Source organism: Falco punctatus (assembly GCF_963210335.1).
Source record: "Falco punctatus genome assembly, chromosome: 6".
NCBI lineage: Eukaryota > Metazoa > Chordata > Aves > Falconiformes > Falconidae > Falco > Falco punctatus.
In genome coordinates, this window is record NC_137585.1 from 46,039,221 (window position 1) to 46,057,556 (window position 18,336).

The 18,336-nt window shown below is 42.1% G+C and overlaps 1 protein-coding gene across 1 annotated transcript in view; it reads left to right on the plus strand.

The window, feature by feature from the left end:
- The window catches only part of NEDD1 (NEDD1 gamma-tubulin ring complex targeting factor), a 229,143-nt gene that overhangs the window by 19,049 nt on the left and 191,758 nt on the right, over positions 1-18,336 (plus strand). The window contains exons 9-15 of the mRNA XM_080392626.1: positions 110-241; positions 448-495; positions 932-1,155; positions 1,882-2,038; positions 2,336-2,492; positions 5,007-5,073; positions 5,778-17,765. Coding sequence (XP_080248752.1) covers positions 110-241; positions 448-495; positions 932-1,155; positions 1,882-2,038; positions 2,336-2,492; positions 5,007-5,073; positions 5,778-5,882 — 890 coding nt within the window. The 3' untranslated portion in view covers positions 5,883-17,765. The remainder of the gene's footprint in view (positions 1-109; positions 242-447; positions 496-931; positions 1,156-1,881; positions 2,039-2,335; positions 2,493-5,006; positions 5,074-5,777; positions 17,766-18,336) is intronic.

An 18,336-nucleotide genomic window follows, 5' to 3' on the forward strand; every position in this document is an offset into this window, starting at 1 on the left:
TCTAAAGTTCTTGCTGGACTTAGCAGGCATCATGCTTGCCATGAAGATTGTATGACATGTTATTTCTGGAAAATGTCAATTAATAACTGAATGTTATTGTCCTTTTAAGGCTTCCCCCATAGTTGCAGCTTGGATGTGATTCCATCTAAAGAAACAGATCATGGGAAAAGTGCGGTTTTGAATAAATTTGGTGATTTGAGTCGAAGTAGTATAGGAGATGTGTTTTCTCCAGTCAGAGATGGTAAGTTGCTAATACTGAATTTTTTAAAGCATCATTCATCTGCATGTAGTGTGATATTGATATAGTGACATTTGTGTGTTACTGACTGGTGTACCTGCTTGGTTTTTTAATTTGTCTTTGATCATGAACTTGACACAATGATACAAATATTGATGTAGGTTTCATTTAATAAACACTTAATTTGTCTGTGTTCTGGTATTTTGTAGATGATATTGCAAATAAAGCGAATGAAGATCATGAAGGAAAAGGAGATGGTAAACATACTTTCAGTGTGTTTTTCTTTGTCAGTGGTAGGCCTTTGGAGGCCTACACTGGTTCTTCCGTGCTCGTTTTGTTGTACCACTGAAAATAAACAAACTTTGAAAGCAGACACTGAAACAGATGAACTTTTGTGGAAATTGTCTGACATGTTGTGGTGCTAAGATACAACGTGGTAACAGCAAATCAAAGAGTATGGTCCTGAAGCGATTTTGATTTTCCATTATGCAATTTACAGTGCTATGTAGAGGCTTTTCATGTTTTATTATTTTCATAAGGACAGTGACAGCATAAGTTGGATTTAAGGATTTAGGTTTTGTGGGGTACAATTTTGGGGGATTTTTTTTATGTGGGTGTGCAGGTGTCTTAATTGTGGGGTTTGGGGTTGGTAGTGTTTGACTTGTGTGTCTCACCCTTCCCTTTCCATTTTAGGTCTGGATTATCAGTCCTACGTTTTGGGTTTGGATTTTCTCCCACAGCTCACTACTGCTCTTCCAGTAAAAAGAAACCCAGTGGGCTGCAGTGCACAAGGGATAGGGTCTAGCCCATTACATGCACTTGTGGGATCTCCAGTTAAAGAAGAGGAAGAACATCCAGAGAATGACACTAAGAAAACAAATCTTGGAAAACAAGAAACTAAAGAAGGCTTAAAGCAGGTATACTATACTAATTCTTGTTACGAGTGGTCTTTTTAGAATCTTGACAGAATACTACTACTTGAAGGCAAAATCCTTAGTAGTGTCCCATCTAATCTTATTTTGCAGCTCTGGTCGCACTATTGACACAGATCTGTAAAATGCGCAGTTTAAGTGCATTGGCCTTCAGCAACGGAAGATAAATGTATGCTTCTCTTAAATAAGCTTAGGTTACAAAAGTTCACAGGAAAAAAAACTGGGCTAGCCTGAGGAGTAATTTGATTTTTCTAGAAGATCAAGAATGATCGTTAGCTGGTTGCACCAGTATGATTGTTTGTTAGGTCAATTCCACCCTCTTCTTTCCCTGTTCTCCATCTCCCTCTTCTTCCTTACTGAGATATGTTTGATATACTTCTGTGGAGACCCTAGCTGCTTTTGTATTGCTTTTGAGAAGTCTGAGTTTGCTAGGAATGGTGTTTATAACTTTGCCACAAAATGTTTGATGTGAAAATGAGAGGCCTCTACTTTTTGCGCTCCCTTTTGTGTGTGTGCACTTGAGGCAATTTTGAATAATTTAGCCATCAATTTTTAAGATGTCTTGCTAGAAAATTAAAAGTATGTATTTGTGTAGATGCCTAAACCCAAAAATGTTTGAAAGTGCATTCCTGAAAACTTAGTCTTCAAATGCAACTAGATAATAAGTAGTGTTCATATTTTTTTAGACATTATTATGATTTTTATTGTCAGCCTTCAAAATCAAGCTCATCAAGTGTAGAATCTGTAACTTCAAGTCATCCACCACCGTCCACTGCTATAAAGGCTCCTGACACAAATGAAAGACTAGTGAAGAATATTCAGGCCCATCCTGCATATGATCTACCAGTGAATGGTACTACCTCAACAAGTAAGTTGATCACTTCGGCCCAGTGTTAGGTATGGTTGATTGTGAACCGATGTGAAACCTGATAAAATGGCCTTAGCCTTGAAACAGGATGTACAATCCTGAATCTTCTGTAAATCCAGGTAGTCTTCTAGAACATCGCTGGTTGCCTCTGAAAAGACTCATTCTAAATCTATTTTTTTTAAATAATATTTGAGATAAAATATTGACAAACCTGAAGACAAATAAAAATCAATGTCATGTAGTACGAGAGGCTGTGTGGTTTCTTTAGTATCTTTAATTATATTTTCAATTATAAAGGTCCAAAGATAGTATCATCTGTCACTGCTGGAGTTGCAAGTTCATTGTCAGAAAGAATAGTAGAAACCATTGGGAGTAGCAGACCAAATGCACCGCTGACATCAATCCAAATAAACTTCATTCAGAATATGATACAAGAAACAATGGATGACTTCAGGTACTGGTATTCACGCAGAACATTTTTGTTTTCAATGACCTGTTTTCTTGGTAAGATGTTTTAGCTTCTACTTCAACAAATTTCTGCTTGCATTAGAACATGACACCATTAATAGCCCTAATTTTGCAAATCTAGGCATGAAATTTTGTTTTTTATAGATTTGATGACTAATTATAGATTGAGGTCTCTGAGAGCTGTTAATGCATGGCCTTGCTAACATGTTTTCAGAATAAGTGTTTGAATACTTCTTGGGTGGTAAATTTATCTGGATAACGAGGTCCTTACTGCTTTCATGAAGCCTTGTGCCCATTTCTTTCCTTCCCCATTCATCCCCTCTCCCAGCAGGAGAAATGTCTCTTAAATTTGACAATGTGGAGAGTTTGATCTAGACAGCTGACTTTTACTGACTTTGATTTGTTGTTAGCTTGGCTGTGTCAGGTAAAACACTGTGTATTTCTACTGGTGAAGCTTTACATTACAATAGCGTCGGTGCTGTAAGTGATGGTTGGTGTCAGGTTACTTTTTGTTTGTGGACACCCAGCTAACATTTCACTTGTCATAAAAGAATTAAGTCAAATTACCGTGGATTTAGAGTGGAGTTTGGAGGAGGTAGAGTAGTTGAGAGACTTGTATCTAGATCACTTCCCAACTCATGTTTAAGATGAAGTAGACTGAGTGAGATGGTGGAGGGGAAAAGGATTGCCAGGCAGGGAAAGTATTGCTGTCTCAATGACAAAAAGCAATGCGAAACTAGGATAGTAGGTCTGTGTGCTATGGCTGTTCTGTATCTGCCAACATAAAAATAGACTGAATGTTATCAAATGTCTTTAAATAAGAATATAGTATAGTAAAACTCCCCTGGGACTTTTAGGCAATAATCACACATCTGATTTAAACTGTAACTTTCACGTGACTTAAAATGCAGTCTATGGATTGCAGATGTTTTTTCTTTAAAGTCTGTGTTCAGGCATCCCTATGTTGGAAGGTATGCTTGTCAGTCTTGTGCTTCCAGTATCTGAGATCTGGAGCCTCAGAGATTGTGTTTCTTTTCTGACCTATGCTTCCTGGAGTGCCTGGAAGGCTCTGCTGGCCCTTTTCCGAGTTGTAAATCATGGATACGTTCAAACTGAATGTAAAAGATTGTACTGAGGTCAGTAAAAGGGAAGGGAGCCATTGCAAGCTTCTCATTGACATAAATACCTTTCACCTTCTGGAATCTGACGAAGGAATTTTTATTGCTCTTGTCCGAAATCCATTCCTCTTCAAGTAATGGGGAAAACCCAAGTACCTTAGAAAAGGACCAGGAGGAATATGTAACTCATTTGGTTCCAAAAAGCTGCTTGTTTCTTGAAATTCCTGTCTTTGGGCGATAACTAATATTTTTGCATTTCTAAGCTGCCAGCTGGCATCTATGCTTCATACACCTGAAGACTGTTTGCCTCCAATAGGAGTTCTGAAGCACAATAACCTGTTGAAATAAAAAGTGAAGAATATATTCCCTTTGGGTTTGCTATATGTTTTAGGGAAGGAGAATGAAATAAGATCTGTGTCTACTTAAGTGCCTTACTTTCTTAGGCCAGTGGTACCCATAGCGCAGTATTTGGTCTCAGATGATTGCGCTGTGATGTGCTGTTCAGGAAGAGCATATGAGCTTGCCTGCTTTTTTGTGAGTTGTTCTCCTTGTTCCTTCTCAGCATCTGGGACTGTTGTGTTAGCGCAGGGGTCCTCAAACTTTTTAACCAGGGGGCCGGCACGCGGATGCAGTGGCAGGCAGTCACCTGTGGCTGCTTGGTTCCCCCTCCAACCCCCGGCGGGGGGGGGGGGGGGGGGGGGGGGCGGGGGGGGTCTGTAAATACTGGGGGCCGGATTGAGGACCCTGGGGGGCCGTACCCGGCCCGTGGGCCGTAGTTTGAAGACCCCTGTGTTAGCATATCGTTCCAAGGGTATTTCCAAGCTTGGTTCATGTAGTGTGGAATAGTTGCCCGTGAATTGACAAACTCCTGCCAATTCATGGACAACACTGCAATTACCTCTTATGTAGAGTAACCTGGACCATTCTGTGAGCTTGGGGGTAATGTGTCATGTATCACTGTTCATGTTCTGGGCCCTCTCACAAAAGAATGCTGAAAATGATGTACTGAAAAGCTGTATCTTCAGTTACTGATAAATATCTTTCTCTGTGGTAATCAAAATGGTAAAACGAGAGAAGTTCACAGCTTGCAAGTGAAAACACAGTCTTGGTATCACCATGTATATATTTAAACAGATTTGTACCTAAACAGAAAAGATCCTAAGTCTCGTTTAAGTGTACAAAAAGAAAGTCAATGTTATAACAAAGGATTCCAGAAAAATAAGCCATAGATGAATATGTTTAATGGCTTAAGGGTTTTTAGACTCTTAGTTTCACCACATTACTAAGGTGAGGAATTGTGGAGTTATGGGTGCTGAGGACTGGAGGGAATTAGTGTTTCCTAAGTAATACTAAGCATTGTCCTTTTGCAAATCTTCCCCCAGAGAAGCATGCCATCGGGATATTGTGAATTTGCAAGTGGAGATGATCAAGCAATTCCATATGCAGTTGGTAGGTACAAAGAGCATGATGGGAAATATGTTCAGTTTTCATTTTCAGTAATACCAAGGCATGCCAACTTGTTTTCTCAAAACTGAAAATCAGTTTTGTTTGTTAAGAGAAAGAAAGGGAAGACTGGATGTGAAAGAGGGGGAAACTATGAATTGGAATCTGTGAAACTGTTTTTTATGTTTGATAAATAAAGGGAACACATGCATTGGGTAGGTATCATGAATTCCATATTTCAGGAGTTATAAAAAGACAAAAGGGAAACAAATTCAGCTGTCCTTTGGGAAGGACCAAGGGTTGGGGTAAGGAGGAGGTAGATGGAATTCAAATAGAAAGCTTTACTTACAGGTATTGCATGCATACTGAATTGTGTTCTGTGTTCTTTAACTTCACCTTTTTATGAATCTTTGTTCTTTTGATCTGCGTTAAAAGATGTTTTCTGGGTACTGAACATTTGAATGGAACCTGCATTAGTAGATTCTTATCCTGGAGAAGTGCAAAATATTCTTTGATAGAATATTCACTAATGTATTAATGATCAAAATACTGTATGTCAGCATAAAAAAAATAATTTTTCTTATCAAAAGTTTTTTAAAACAGTATTATCCATGGTTATTTAATTTTCAAAAGTGATATGAAAATGCATAGGATAAAACTGGAATAATTAACTTCATAGCTACTGATTGGGACTTATTTCTTTTCTCTAGAATGAAATGCATGCTTTACTTGAAAGATACTCTGTAAATGAAAGCTTAGTAGCTGAAATTGAGAGACTACGAGAGGAAAACAAAAGGCTGAGGACTCACTTCTGAAAGATTTACGCTGCTACTCTGAAAGATTTAGCATGAACTCACTACAGGTGGTATGTTGCTTATGACAGATCATCCATCATCACTGAATTATTGTATGAAGATCTGCTATTATTTTGAACATGAATCTTTTCTTTTAAATAAAGGGTGTAAGATACTATATGTAATTATAAAATTTGTAACAGATAAACATTGTATAAAAAAGTTTGTGTGCTTATGCTAACCACCTTGAACTACTTCCTCCTAACAGAAAAACTAAGAGGATAAGTACATTATCCGCACTTTTAGCAACATGTGAAGTGCCTTTTTATAAACAAAACCAAACCAGGTTGGATGCCTTTTCTGTACGAAATTTTTGATATACCTACTTTTCTATCTGCTTCTCTATTTTACTGCTGTCAGAAACAATTACTGTAGGTTGCCTTTCAGATACTTTTTCTTAGAGAAAAAGGGGAGAGAGAGCTCATCTTCTGCATGACATGGAACCCTGTTTATAAGGACCTGGAAAGTACAGTATTTGGTTAACTTTATTCTGTTGGCAACTTTTCTATCCTAAGTAAAACTAGAGCTTGAAAATACTCCCAAATTCAGTGCCATGATCTTTCTTACTGTATTTGTAAGTCTGACATTTGTGCTTGTTTGCTGTAAACTTTGTTGTTGCAAATGCTACTGCAACTGCACAGTGAATCTGTTACAACTTCAGCTACGAAACTAGAACTCTTTTTATTTACATGTATTTGAATATTGTCATAGCTCGTCCACTTTGAATGCCGCTTTAGGCTTCAAAATGTAAGTATACTCAGCCATTAATAACATTGCATTGTGTAGATGCAGTCTACATTAAAGAAACATCATTAAAAAAGATTATAAAGAAAACATTAAAGAAAAATCATTACTTCAGTAGCATCATAGTATCATAGTTGTGGGTAAACATGTCTGAAATGAAGCTCAGTATGATGTTCTGAATCTGCAGAAGTTCATGGGAGGTTTGGCTTGGCCTTTATTTGTGCCAAGAGATTAAATTAACTAAAACCTTCAATTTTAAATTTTAAAAATAATATAAATTAAAAATTTCTCTGAAAGACTTCAGGTGCTTCTTGCTATTTAAATTGTTCTGGGAGTTTCTTAATTTTCCCACTAATATTTGGTTGTTTCTTTTCACACAATCAAAACTCAAACAAGGAAGGTTTGAGAACATGGTGAGAGTTTAGTTACAACTTTGAGTGTTTAAATACACGATGGCACTCTTCTACTAAATGAGAAAGCCATAATATATAGTGTAACTTATTTTTATATGTTGTAAAACTAAAAAAACTCATCTATACCTTTTCCTTATCTTTTAACTTTTTTTAAAAAACTTTTTTCTTTTCACATCAGTTAATGACAAGTACAATCTTGTAGTAAATGAGGGTGTTCAAGTAGTCTTTAATATGAGGGACAGGGCTTTTAAGTGTCTGCAGTTGTACTGCTTTTATAAACTCTTAAAAATATTTCTATATCACATTTAACTTCATAGTGAAAGGAAGCAAAGCAAGTTAGGTTTTTTTTTTTTAGTAACTTAACACACAGTATAGAGAACTTTTCATAAGTTCATAGGGTGCGTAAGCTTGACACATTGACTACACAGTTTGGGAAGACAATAGTTGTTGGAAGTAGCAAAAATACCTTACTGTTCTTCTGCATGCTTTGCAGTGTTAATGAAGTAACCTTGTATATTTGCATCTCTTGTTTTGTTCCCCAAGTGCTCTTGCTAGTATACCCAGATGACAGCAGAGAATTAGACCAGTGTTTTGGGTATTTGGCTTGTAGATATTTTTTCTTGACTAAGAACTGTATAATGTTTTTCATAATTCCCAAATGGAGGTGACTATAAGAGTGATTAAAAGGGGATATTTCTTCCTCTTTTTTTTTTTTTTTTTTAAAAGATTCTTAGGGCTTTTTTCCATATCTCAGGATTACTGTAGCTCAAGTGGATACACATGCTGTGTGGAGACCCAGTATGCCTACCACCATAGGAGTATGTTTTGCCTTGTACACAATTTGATTTGTACGTTTAAAATAAAGCTCGTTTTAACCTTTTTGAGAAAAAAAAATGCTCTGGTGACCTACTTATTAAAGAATAATCTATACTGCAGTTGTTCTACCTCAGCAAGGAAGAGCCTAATCCAAAGAACAGGTAGTGATCTACCCAAACTACTTCCGTGATCTGTGTTCTGCCTCTGTGGCTTCACGTAGATCATCAAATCATTTTCACAGAAATGTTCATGCTACCTCATGCTTTTGGAGTAAAGAACAGATGTACAGTTCCCCCTTCCAACTTGGAAACAATTACAGTCATGACAGAGAGATCATGTTCACAGCTAAAAATAATGTTTAAGTAGATGTGTTAGGTGGGGGCAATAATCTTGTCTCCTATGTTTATGGTGAGTTGGGAGATCCTGCATCTTCCTAATACTGAATTTATGGATGCTTCTTTTTTTAATCCCTTCTCTCTTATGCACATATCAAATTTTCTGCGATGGGAAGTTTATTTGCAGTTTCAAGGTATGTAGGGTTTGAAAACTGATTTTTGGCAGTCCAGTGATATATTTTGGGTCTAAGAGCCAGGGGAATCTGTATTCAGGCATGGCCAATGATCTGTCATATCTAGTATTGCATCTGCAGCGGTTGCCAATAACGCTTTCTGCTAAATAGTCACTTTCACTGAAGTTACTAACTCTGAGAAGGGTCAGGGTTGGAAGGACCTCTGGAGATCATGTAGTCCAATGCCCATACTAAAGCAGCTTCACCTACAGCAGGTCCCACAGGATTGCGTCCAGGCAGGTTTTGAGTATTTCCAGAAAGGGAGACTGCACAACCTCTCTGGGCAGCTTGTTCCAGTGCTCTGTCACCCTCGAAGTTTTTCCTCGTATTCAGAAGGAACTTCCTGTGTTTGAGTTTGTGCCCATTGCCCCTTGTCCTGTTGCTGGGTGCCACTGCAAAGAGCCTGGCCCCATCCTCCTGACACCCATCCTTAAGATATTTGTAGGCGTCTCATGTGAGAGATGTTTTCATTTCTTCCTGTGGAAAGCTAGCCTGTGGTTAGAATGCATACCTAACGTTGTCAAAATAAACTGACAGAAGCTTTTTTTGGGGGAGCAGTGCACGTAATAAAACTGGATTTTCAAGAGTGCCCTTATGAGAAGGGGGGTGGTGACATAAGAAAAATTATTCTTGGTCCAGAGGGCACTCAGATGTTGAAGCAAGCTTAGAAACCTCCACTAAATCTGCAGAAACTTCCCGGTTATTTTCTCTTCACCTTGATTTGGACAAGTGGTTACTAAAGCAAAGGGAAGTGTGGACTGCTGATAGTTACTCCTTAGCCTTACTGCTACTTAAAACATTCAAACCTAAACTCAATTAGAAAGTGTCATTCTTTTCATCTGGAGATGTTTGGTGGAGCAACAACTGTTCTTGTTTTTTTTGGTTTTTTTTTTTTTTTTTTTTGACTATGCCCGTCCTGAAGCAGTTCTGTTATCCAAATGCTGATGCAGCATGAACAGTGATGCCAGTGGCGTTTTGGGGCTCTGCCATGTCAGAATGTTTTAAGCGTCATCTTGGGGCTCTAAAATCAGCTGATTAGCATCCTAAACCATCTAGTCTCCATCACATACTAGCACTAGTGGTTCTCAGAAGCAACTTCCCAGCTTTGTGTCACTGGCTGTCCCATGTAGTCACGGGCTTCGCTGTTGAAGTAACTGTCTTTGGAGGGAGTTTAAAACTGTCATTATACCCCTGAGGATCACATGAAATCTGTTCTAGCTGTAGAAACTTAGGTTGTTCTTACTAGCAGATCATTGTTCTCCCTTAGTTCTAACAGGTGCGAGTTGCAGCACAAAATGGTTGTGCTTTGGGCTCTGCATCTCTCTTGCATTCATTGTTTGTCCTTTTATTCTATCTAAAAATACTGAGGCTCATGTAATTGAAGGTTGTGATGGTTCCCATCCAGTTTCTCACACTACAAAGTTTGGTGTCTATATGGAAATTACTGAGAGAGAATGCTTTTTCAGCCTCTTATTTTGGGAGAATAATAATTCTGATGTATTCTTTTCATCCCTACTTGTCCTTTGAGTAATGGAGAAGGAAAGAAGTGACAGAGAGAAAAAGACACGTGAGAAAAGAACACAATTTCCTATACATGTTCTTTACAAACGAGTGTCATTACAGTTTATAAAAGCACGTACTAGCTAATAGAGGGAAGAAATGTTTTACAATTCATTTTAAAAAATTAGTGCTATAAATAAATACTAGTGCCCCGTTGCTTTACTATAGCACTAGTTACCAGAATGGCTGAATACCCAGAGGTGTCCAGCTGGAGATATTTTTTATAAATACCAAATTACAGAGAGAGCTGTATTTTCTTAACAGCAAGTTCTTCATATTTTCATAAGGTCTTAGGGCAGCCAATCAAAAATTAGGGCAAACAAATCCCGTTCGTCATTTTTTGAAAGTTTTGGGCTAAGTAGATGGAACTTTCCCCTTAATTTCATAGCTTTTAAAGTCAGGCAGTTCTGGGTTTATGCTGTTCCAGCTCTCCTCACTGAACTTACCAGTCAAAATGCTGATGCAGTTTGTTATCCAAGTCTACCTGAATAAACAAAATGGTGCAAGATCTGTCTAATGCTTTAATAGAGCACTTTTGTCTGCTACTTACTGTCATCCACTCAAGTTTTAAATTTCCAGCATTATACAAGTGTCTGCAGATTTTTCCTGTAGTTATTTTATTACTGAAGTCTATCCTCTTGACAAGAAAAGTCAGCAAGTTTTAGAAATTAAGGCTAATTTGAATTAAATGGACCCCGTGTTCTTATGCCATAAATTCTTCCCATGCTGTGATGTCCTTAAAGGAGTCGCATGTGGTGCTGGAGCTCCCACTCCTGTGTTCCACGTGGTATGGGAAGGGATGTCACTGCTGTGTCCAAAGTATTTGTTCCCTGAGTCTGATGTCTTATCAGCTCCACTGGCTGTGGGAAGGCCACTGACTCCCCACCTCTCAGTAACGCAAAAGCAATTCCAAGTCTCCTTCCCCTCAGAGGTTATTTGGCCCCACTCCTAGAGCCCCTCTTCAGGGTGGTGCACAGCAAAGCCTCATCGTGCCAGGCCCTATAACCTGCTGCAGGGCTTCCTGCAGCATGTAGGTCACACTGTTAATTGAGACTTGCTTCACATGGCACTTATGGGTGGGGCTCACAAATACCTACGTAAATGCTCTTGCTTGTTTCCATAGTAACTTTGATGCTTCAGAATGGAGAAGAGGAAAAAGCCAGGAACAACAGGAGATGTTGCAGGGAAGTAACTGCACTTCAGCGATGTGTATCAGAGTTGCCCTGTGCTATTTTGAAGTGACAGAAAACCTGACTGTGACAGACAAATCTTCTCGAATGATGATACCATGACTTCTGTTATTGGCCATCCCATAGCTGATGTTGCTATTTATTTTGTTTAATTTTGGTCTTTTTGAGGTTACTTTCTACACCAGCTATTAGGTAAACAATGGCATTGGTGTGTTGGGTATCTCCATCTGTAACTGCAATATAAGAGGGGTCAGTGATGCGAGTGGTTTGACAGCTATGGCGTGCTTTTTAGAAATACAGGAATTTATAACAATGACATATGAGCACCATTGGACAGAACAAGCTAAGCATTGCTCTACCTTTTTAAAAATTTTCCTCTTTGTAAAGTTGAAAGTACTCCAATGTCATGTAATTAAAGTACTTAACTGATGCTGACCTCTTGTGTTTAATACCAAGTCAAGACATGTAGTGTATGCATTTATTTCACTGTTTAAAGCAGCCGGCTTGTGTTTCTGCCTTACTTAAGTGGCAGTTGTGTGGCAGACTTTGTGGGAATAGCTATTGCATACTGAGCGAGGAATTGGCAGCTTGTCAGTATTTCAATCCCAACAATGACCAAGCATGTTGTACTTGCAGAAATGACAAAAGTCTTTTCACCCCCTTACAATCATCTTTGTCAAGAGGTCTACTCAGTGCAAGGTGAAGAAATGAAAGTATTTCATATCTAGTCCTTGGATTTCACAGATGATTTGCTCTGCTCCTGACTTTTGCATGTTTGCATCAGTTTAGTCTCTGCATATGTAGTACCAGAGTTATTAGGAACAGTACAGAACAGAAAGTGGACGTTTGTCTTTCTTAGAGATTCGGTGTTGATTACGATGCTGTCAATCAGTTCAGCAGCTTCCTTTCTGGATGGAGAGTATGACTACAGGGGAGACCCCACCTTTGGGATTACTGTGTTGGTGTATCTTGCCCTCCTTTCCCAGGAATCGATGCTGGCCTTGAGAAACCTGACTGTACTTGTTGATCACAGATAGCATCCTTAGGAAGGAGGGAGGAGAGACAGACTGATGACTGAGCAATTAACCTGGTTCACCTGCTGATCTCCTTTGAAGACAGGGACCTTGAAGCTGATCTGCAATTGAAGAGAAGACCCTAACTACTGGTGTAACAGCTCCTCTCAACTGACATGCTTAAAAAAAATACTGCCTCTATTCGTTTCCCTTACACAGCAGATCATCTGTTTCCTATTTTCTACACCGAAGCTTTTCTAGTCTTTGCTCTTCCTAGTAAATTGCTCAGTAGTAAGCTAACCTGGGGATGACAAGGCTCGGCTAATAGAAGCCAGCTCGAGCTGCAAAGGGAAAAAATGGAGACATTTCTTGCCACTGTTGCTGTGTGTTGAAAGCACCTGGGAATGAAAACAACTCTCAGAGGATTTACAGCCCTTGCCACACACTGAGTCACCACACTGAGGTTTCAATAACAGGAGCCCTCCAGGTCCTTGAAATGCTTCTTTCAATGAGCATCCACTCCATCGCACACCAAGGCTAAGCATAAACAAACTTTCCTATCCATACACTTACCTCAGCCACCTATTGGGTTTTCCTGATCGTGCCGTGGCACAGCCCTGACAAGAGGGGTACAGGCACCTGCTCCTGGTGCTATTTCAGCATGAGGGACCGAATTAACCTCCCTGAGGGTGCGGTCCGTTAAGTGATCGAACCTCTGAGGGCTCGTCTGAGGGCTTGAAAAAACAAAAAAAGAAATCGGCACCTGTGGGGTCGGGAGCGGAGCGCTGACAGGGAAGCGGTGGAGGGAGGGGCGGCGTTAAACCTGCCGGGGGCAACGCGCCGGGCCTCCGCTCGGCCGCGGGGACGCGAGGCAGCCCGGCTGCGGCGCGGGGCAGGGGGCACGACCCGCCGCTCGGCGCCGGCGCTTGTCCCCGAGCGTGACGCGCCCGCGGGGCCCCCTTCCCCGCCGGGCCGGGGGCGCCCGTGCCGCCCTGCCGCCTCGCCGTCCCGCCGCGTGCGGGGCAGGCGCGGAGCCGCGCTTGGTGTCGCGCCCGGTCCCGCCCCCGCGGGTGCGGAATCCGCCCGCCCTCGCCTCCTCGGGGCTGGCCGTGCCAAGGACGCCCGCGGACCCCCTGGCGCCGCGCTCGCAGCGCACGATGACCTTCGCGCGTGAGGCCCGCGGCGCGGCAGCCCGCCCCCCGCCGCTCGCGCCGCCCCGCTCGCGGCCCCGGCGCCCGCAGTACCGCCCGGGCCCCGCAGAGGGCAGGGCCGCCACGCGCCGCGGTGCCCCCGCGCCCGCCACGCGCGTCCGAGCTCCCCGCGCGGCGGCTCCCGCCCCGCGGGTGGATCCGGCGCGGCGCCCGCCGCCCCCCCCAGCCGCAGCCGCAGCCCCCCCGGCCGGGCCGGTGCGCAGAGTCCGGCCTCACACCTGGCCGCGGCTGCGGGCGAGCGCGCGCGGAGCGGGGGCGTGTGCGGGACGGCGCCGCGGTGCGGGGAGCGGTGGCCGCCGCTGCCGGTAAGTGACTCGAGCGTGAGGCGCAGCCGCCGCCCGCCGAGGTGCGGGGCGCTGCGGGTGCCCCGCGGGAGGCGGCGGGTCACGGCGCTGGGCTGCGTAGGAGCCTGTGCCCTGTGGGAAGAAGCCTCTGAAATAAATGTTCGTGCCAGCACTTTACGCTGAAGGATGCAGAGTGATTTAAATTTCATTTTAGGGCTACGTGAAGCGATATTATCGTATTAAATGCATTTCAAAGAGTTCTAGTGATTTTATTATTGATAATTGTTCTTGGTTATTAATACGTGACGTGTTCACCAGGACGTGTGTTACTGTCTAGGGTGGAAGGAAGAAGTGAAAGGAGAAATAGGATGCTACCTGATGATCTCTTTTACCTTGGTTCATTTCCTTCCACTGTGAAAATAGTAGACTTCCTACACCCAAGAGCAAGGGAGGAAGGGAAAAAGTAGTTTGAACTATTTTAGTGAGTATTTTTAACCTCTCTGACAGAGCACCAGACCTCCTCTAACCCAGTATTGCTGCTTTATGCAGCTTTAATAGAGTGAGGCTGCACATGACCCTGCAGTCAAAGGTCCGGGTGATTTTCGACCCTGTGGGGTACCCTGCTTCAGCTATGTCGTGGAGCTCAGGCAGGTCAAACAGAAACGTGAGTTGGTATTTCTGTGTATTTCAATTCAGGTAGAGCAGGGACTAGAAGTAAAATTCCCCTCATTCATGACAAGTACCCTAAGCACGTGTCTGCTCTGCCGTAAGTTTTTGGTAATTGTCAAATTCGCTGTCATTCACCAGAAAAGTTATCTCAAGTCTTGAAATGGTCACAGGATGGGAGACCTGTTCCCCGCTTAGCGTGAGGTCTGACAGCTGTCGGAGAACAGCCGTCCTTATTAATGCCACATCTGTGTGAGATAACCAAGAGAAAGCGCTAGATGTGATGCTGAGTTGGCTGGGCTGCATCAGCGTGCTCTGGTGGGATTAGGGCTCTGTATGGCTCAGTTCTGTCTTTTAAAGGAGTGGAAATGTACAGTCTCATCTTCTCATTCCCTTTGATGTGAATTTTGAAGGGACTTGAGGACAGCATCTCTCAACTCCAAAAGGAGGAGTCTTGCTCACAGAATCTAATTTCTCTCAATGGCTGCTGCTGCGTGGCAGATACAGGTATCTACATATATCTACCTACCTCCCCACCTGTCTGTTCTTCGTGTTGGTTCTGGTCCTGTGAATGAGCCCAGTCACGGCACAGTCTTACTTAGTGCCTTCCAGAGCCTGGGTGGAGACGATGGCAGACAGCTGCTCAGCGTTGTCAGGATTTTAGCAGTTCTTCCTGTGCCTTACAGCAGAGAGTGTGGGGTCCATCGGGTGCTTATGGGGGCTGGGTGGGAACTTTAGCGCTTACCTTTTGGACTTAGATGCTTAAAGGTGCATTTAAGTACCTAACAGTCCTGGAGCTTTACCACAGATTCATATACCTGTTCTGACTTGTTGAAAATTCAGCTCAGGCTATTCTGTATGGGTTAAAGGAGTTGTCAGTGTGGTAAGAGAAAAATATCTGCAGAGGTGATGATATCCAGAATAAGGCCAGGTGACCTTAAAGCTAATTATACAGGGTGAGAAATTGTGATCGGAATTGTTATTTGTGGCCACCATTTAAGGTATTGATTGGATTCTGAGCTATTTCGACTGTCTTGTTTGTATCTTTTAACAATAACAAAATGTCCTATCGGCCTCTGGTCAGTAGGAGAGGAAATAGAAGTAAAGGCAGCAGTGAGGTTTGAAAGCCTCTGTCTCACTAGTTCCATTTTTTAGGCTTCTGTGCTTATTAGAGCACAGCAGAGCATGTCCTCGGAGCTGAATCACCTTTTTCTTGTTTTGTAGCTGTTTCAACTTGGCAAGACTTTTCTTCTGAGGCTGTGCTTATGTGTGAAACAGCTGCAGCTCTGGAAGGGAGAGGAAATTTGTGTTCATTTCTGAAGACGGTGGATTCTGTGGTTATTCATACCCTTCTCAGGAGTGAGTTGTGTGGCTTTGTGGACGCCATAGCAGGGACTGGCTTCTCCTGAGGTAGTCTCTTGGTTTTGATAGCTTGCAGCTGTGCTGGGAGCTGTGGTCCTAGCGTGAAAAAAAACCCTCAGTAGGTGGTGTAGGTATTACAGAGGTCTTTGTCCCCCTTTATCGAGAGACACTTCGAACTAAACTTTGTGTTCAGTGGTGAGCCAAGAGGCAGAGCAGAGAGAAACGTACCTGGGTAAAGAGGATCTTCACCAGCGACCCTTTGGGTTGCTGTCCTGTAACAGCACTCTGGGTAGGAGATGTTTGGAGATACTGTGTCCATGGTAGCATCATAGGTGTGAAATGAGAAGTTTGGTGGTTGGTGCTTCTAGATGCTATGGAAGAGGTCAGGAGTAACATGTGTGGGTGTATGTCCTCCATCTGTGTGCAGAAGGGGTCACTGGTCAGAGATGCAGTGTTGCGTGCTTTCTCACATGCTGTGGCTGGAGGGGGACACTGACAACTGAATGCAGCATTTGAGACTTTGTTTGGCTACCTTCCTAGCGTGGCTGGCTTAAGAAAGTGTCTGACATTTGGAGAGGTGGATGGATGCTGAACTTGGCTTGCTAGCCTTGCTGGGCCCCTTCTCCAGCCAGTGAAGAGACATTGCTTCTGTGGGGGCAAAGGGGAACGTAAGTCCCTGGGGGAGTGTTTCCCTCCATTGAGGCTATGGCTGGAATTCTGGGTAGATCATTCAAGAGCTCAAAATTGTGTAGTAGGTGTACATCCTTCCTTCCTCTGTTTTGCAGTCATGTCTTGGCTCCTTTCAGGTTTGCTACCTGTCCTGAAGATTGCTGTTTAGTAGTATGCTTAGAGGGACACGGGAAGAGCAAGGTGCCTGTGAAGTTATGAAGGAGTCATTTTCATATGATTGAAAGATCGTTTTCTCCCTTTTCCCCATTCTTCCCTACAGACTGTTCTTATCTTTCATTTGTTTATTAACAGTGATGGCCATTGACATTTAAAACAGAAACAAGAGAACACCCACATTTCATATGACATTAAGCAAAAGCAATGATTCAGGGTTCATATATTTTAATAATGTTGATTAAGGCAGTGTATGTGCGTATTTCTTTATCAGCTGTTGTGAATATTTATTTTTAAAACATTTTTCCTCATCTTAGCTACTTTATGATGGCTTTTATTTATCCTTCCTCTATCACTGCACTGATGTTAAGCTTCTGCTTTTATTTGTAGAAAATCTAGTAGAGTGCTGCTTACTTGGAGGAAAGCAGTGCATTTCTGGCTAATAGGCAGCAATAAAGCAATAAAGAACAGTGTCACAAATATTCATAAAAGCAAGGTTTGTCGGCATGGGAAATAAGTACTGCTGCTTTACTCTGTGTTTCTGAATTGTTAGGGTTAAGTCCTTAAACACTGTGGTTTGGATTAATACTCTATTTCTGATGTTAGCTAGAATCTGATGCCTCAGGAAGGCGTGAGACCTGGTGGTGTGAGTAATTACTGAATAACTGCCCAGAAGGAAGGCTCTCCTTGGGTTTGTTGGACAAAGATTTGCTTTTCATATATATATATATACATATATATATTTTTTCTTTATCTTCTAATTTGAAGTAGTATAATGGGCAGTGTTTCACATTCAATGTAAATGACTTTCTGTTTTTACCCTTAACAGTGGTCTATACGAACACTGTGTTTTGTGACAAACGATGTGGAGTTCAGTGACTTCTCTGCCCCCCTCCCCCCCCCGGGCTTAGAACAAGTTCTTCTCAGTTTATGGCATTTTTATTGTGTGCATTTTCTGTTAAAACAGAGCAGAGTGGCAGCAGAGTGGCATCTTCTTTGCCTTCTCTGTAGCTTTTCTTAATGTATGTCTGGTGTGTGTCCTCTTACTTCTTTCCTTTCATTTTAGCCTTTTGTTGCCACACAGTGGGGAAGCAAACTTAAAATGGATTCAAGAGACCATTTCTTAATGTGAAGACTCTCCAGGGCTGTCAGAAATAACAAACAATTAATGCAGGTACCGTTCTAATGCTCATTTGGAGTTGAATCACAGTGATGCTTGTAGCATGAATTTCGTAGTACAGGAAAAACAGGCACTGTGCGCTTGGTGCTATACAGCTTCGGGTTTGAAGAACCATAAAGGAGATCTTAAGTGGGTGAAACCCAGGCGGAGGTAGTAAATAAAACAAGACTGAATGCTAATGGTGTTTGGTATGAGAGAATTAAGCTGAGTAATCTGAGGAGGTGTTGAAGCAGAGGGAAACAAAAACAAAGTCAAATGTATGCTTGAGACCATATGTGAAGGTTAACGGTTATTTGGTTTGAAATGTGTTACAAAAGCAAGCAGAGATGAACCTGTGGTTTATTTGAAAAATAAAGGACCTTAAATGTGGCTGAGCCAGGGCAGAGCAATGAACCTGTAGTTTTCTTGGGCTGCATGAGATGGGTAAACAACTTGTCAATACATTTGAAACAAGTTAGGATATTACCCCATTTTGGAGAACAATAGCTTTTTAAAAGTGAAAATTACTATGTTCACTTTATTTCTTCATTGCTTGGCTGAAGACAAATGGCTGGGTTTTGCTCTT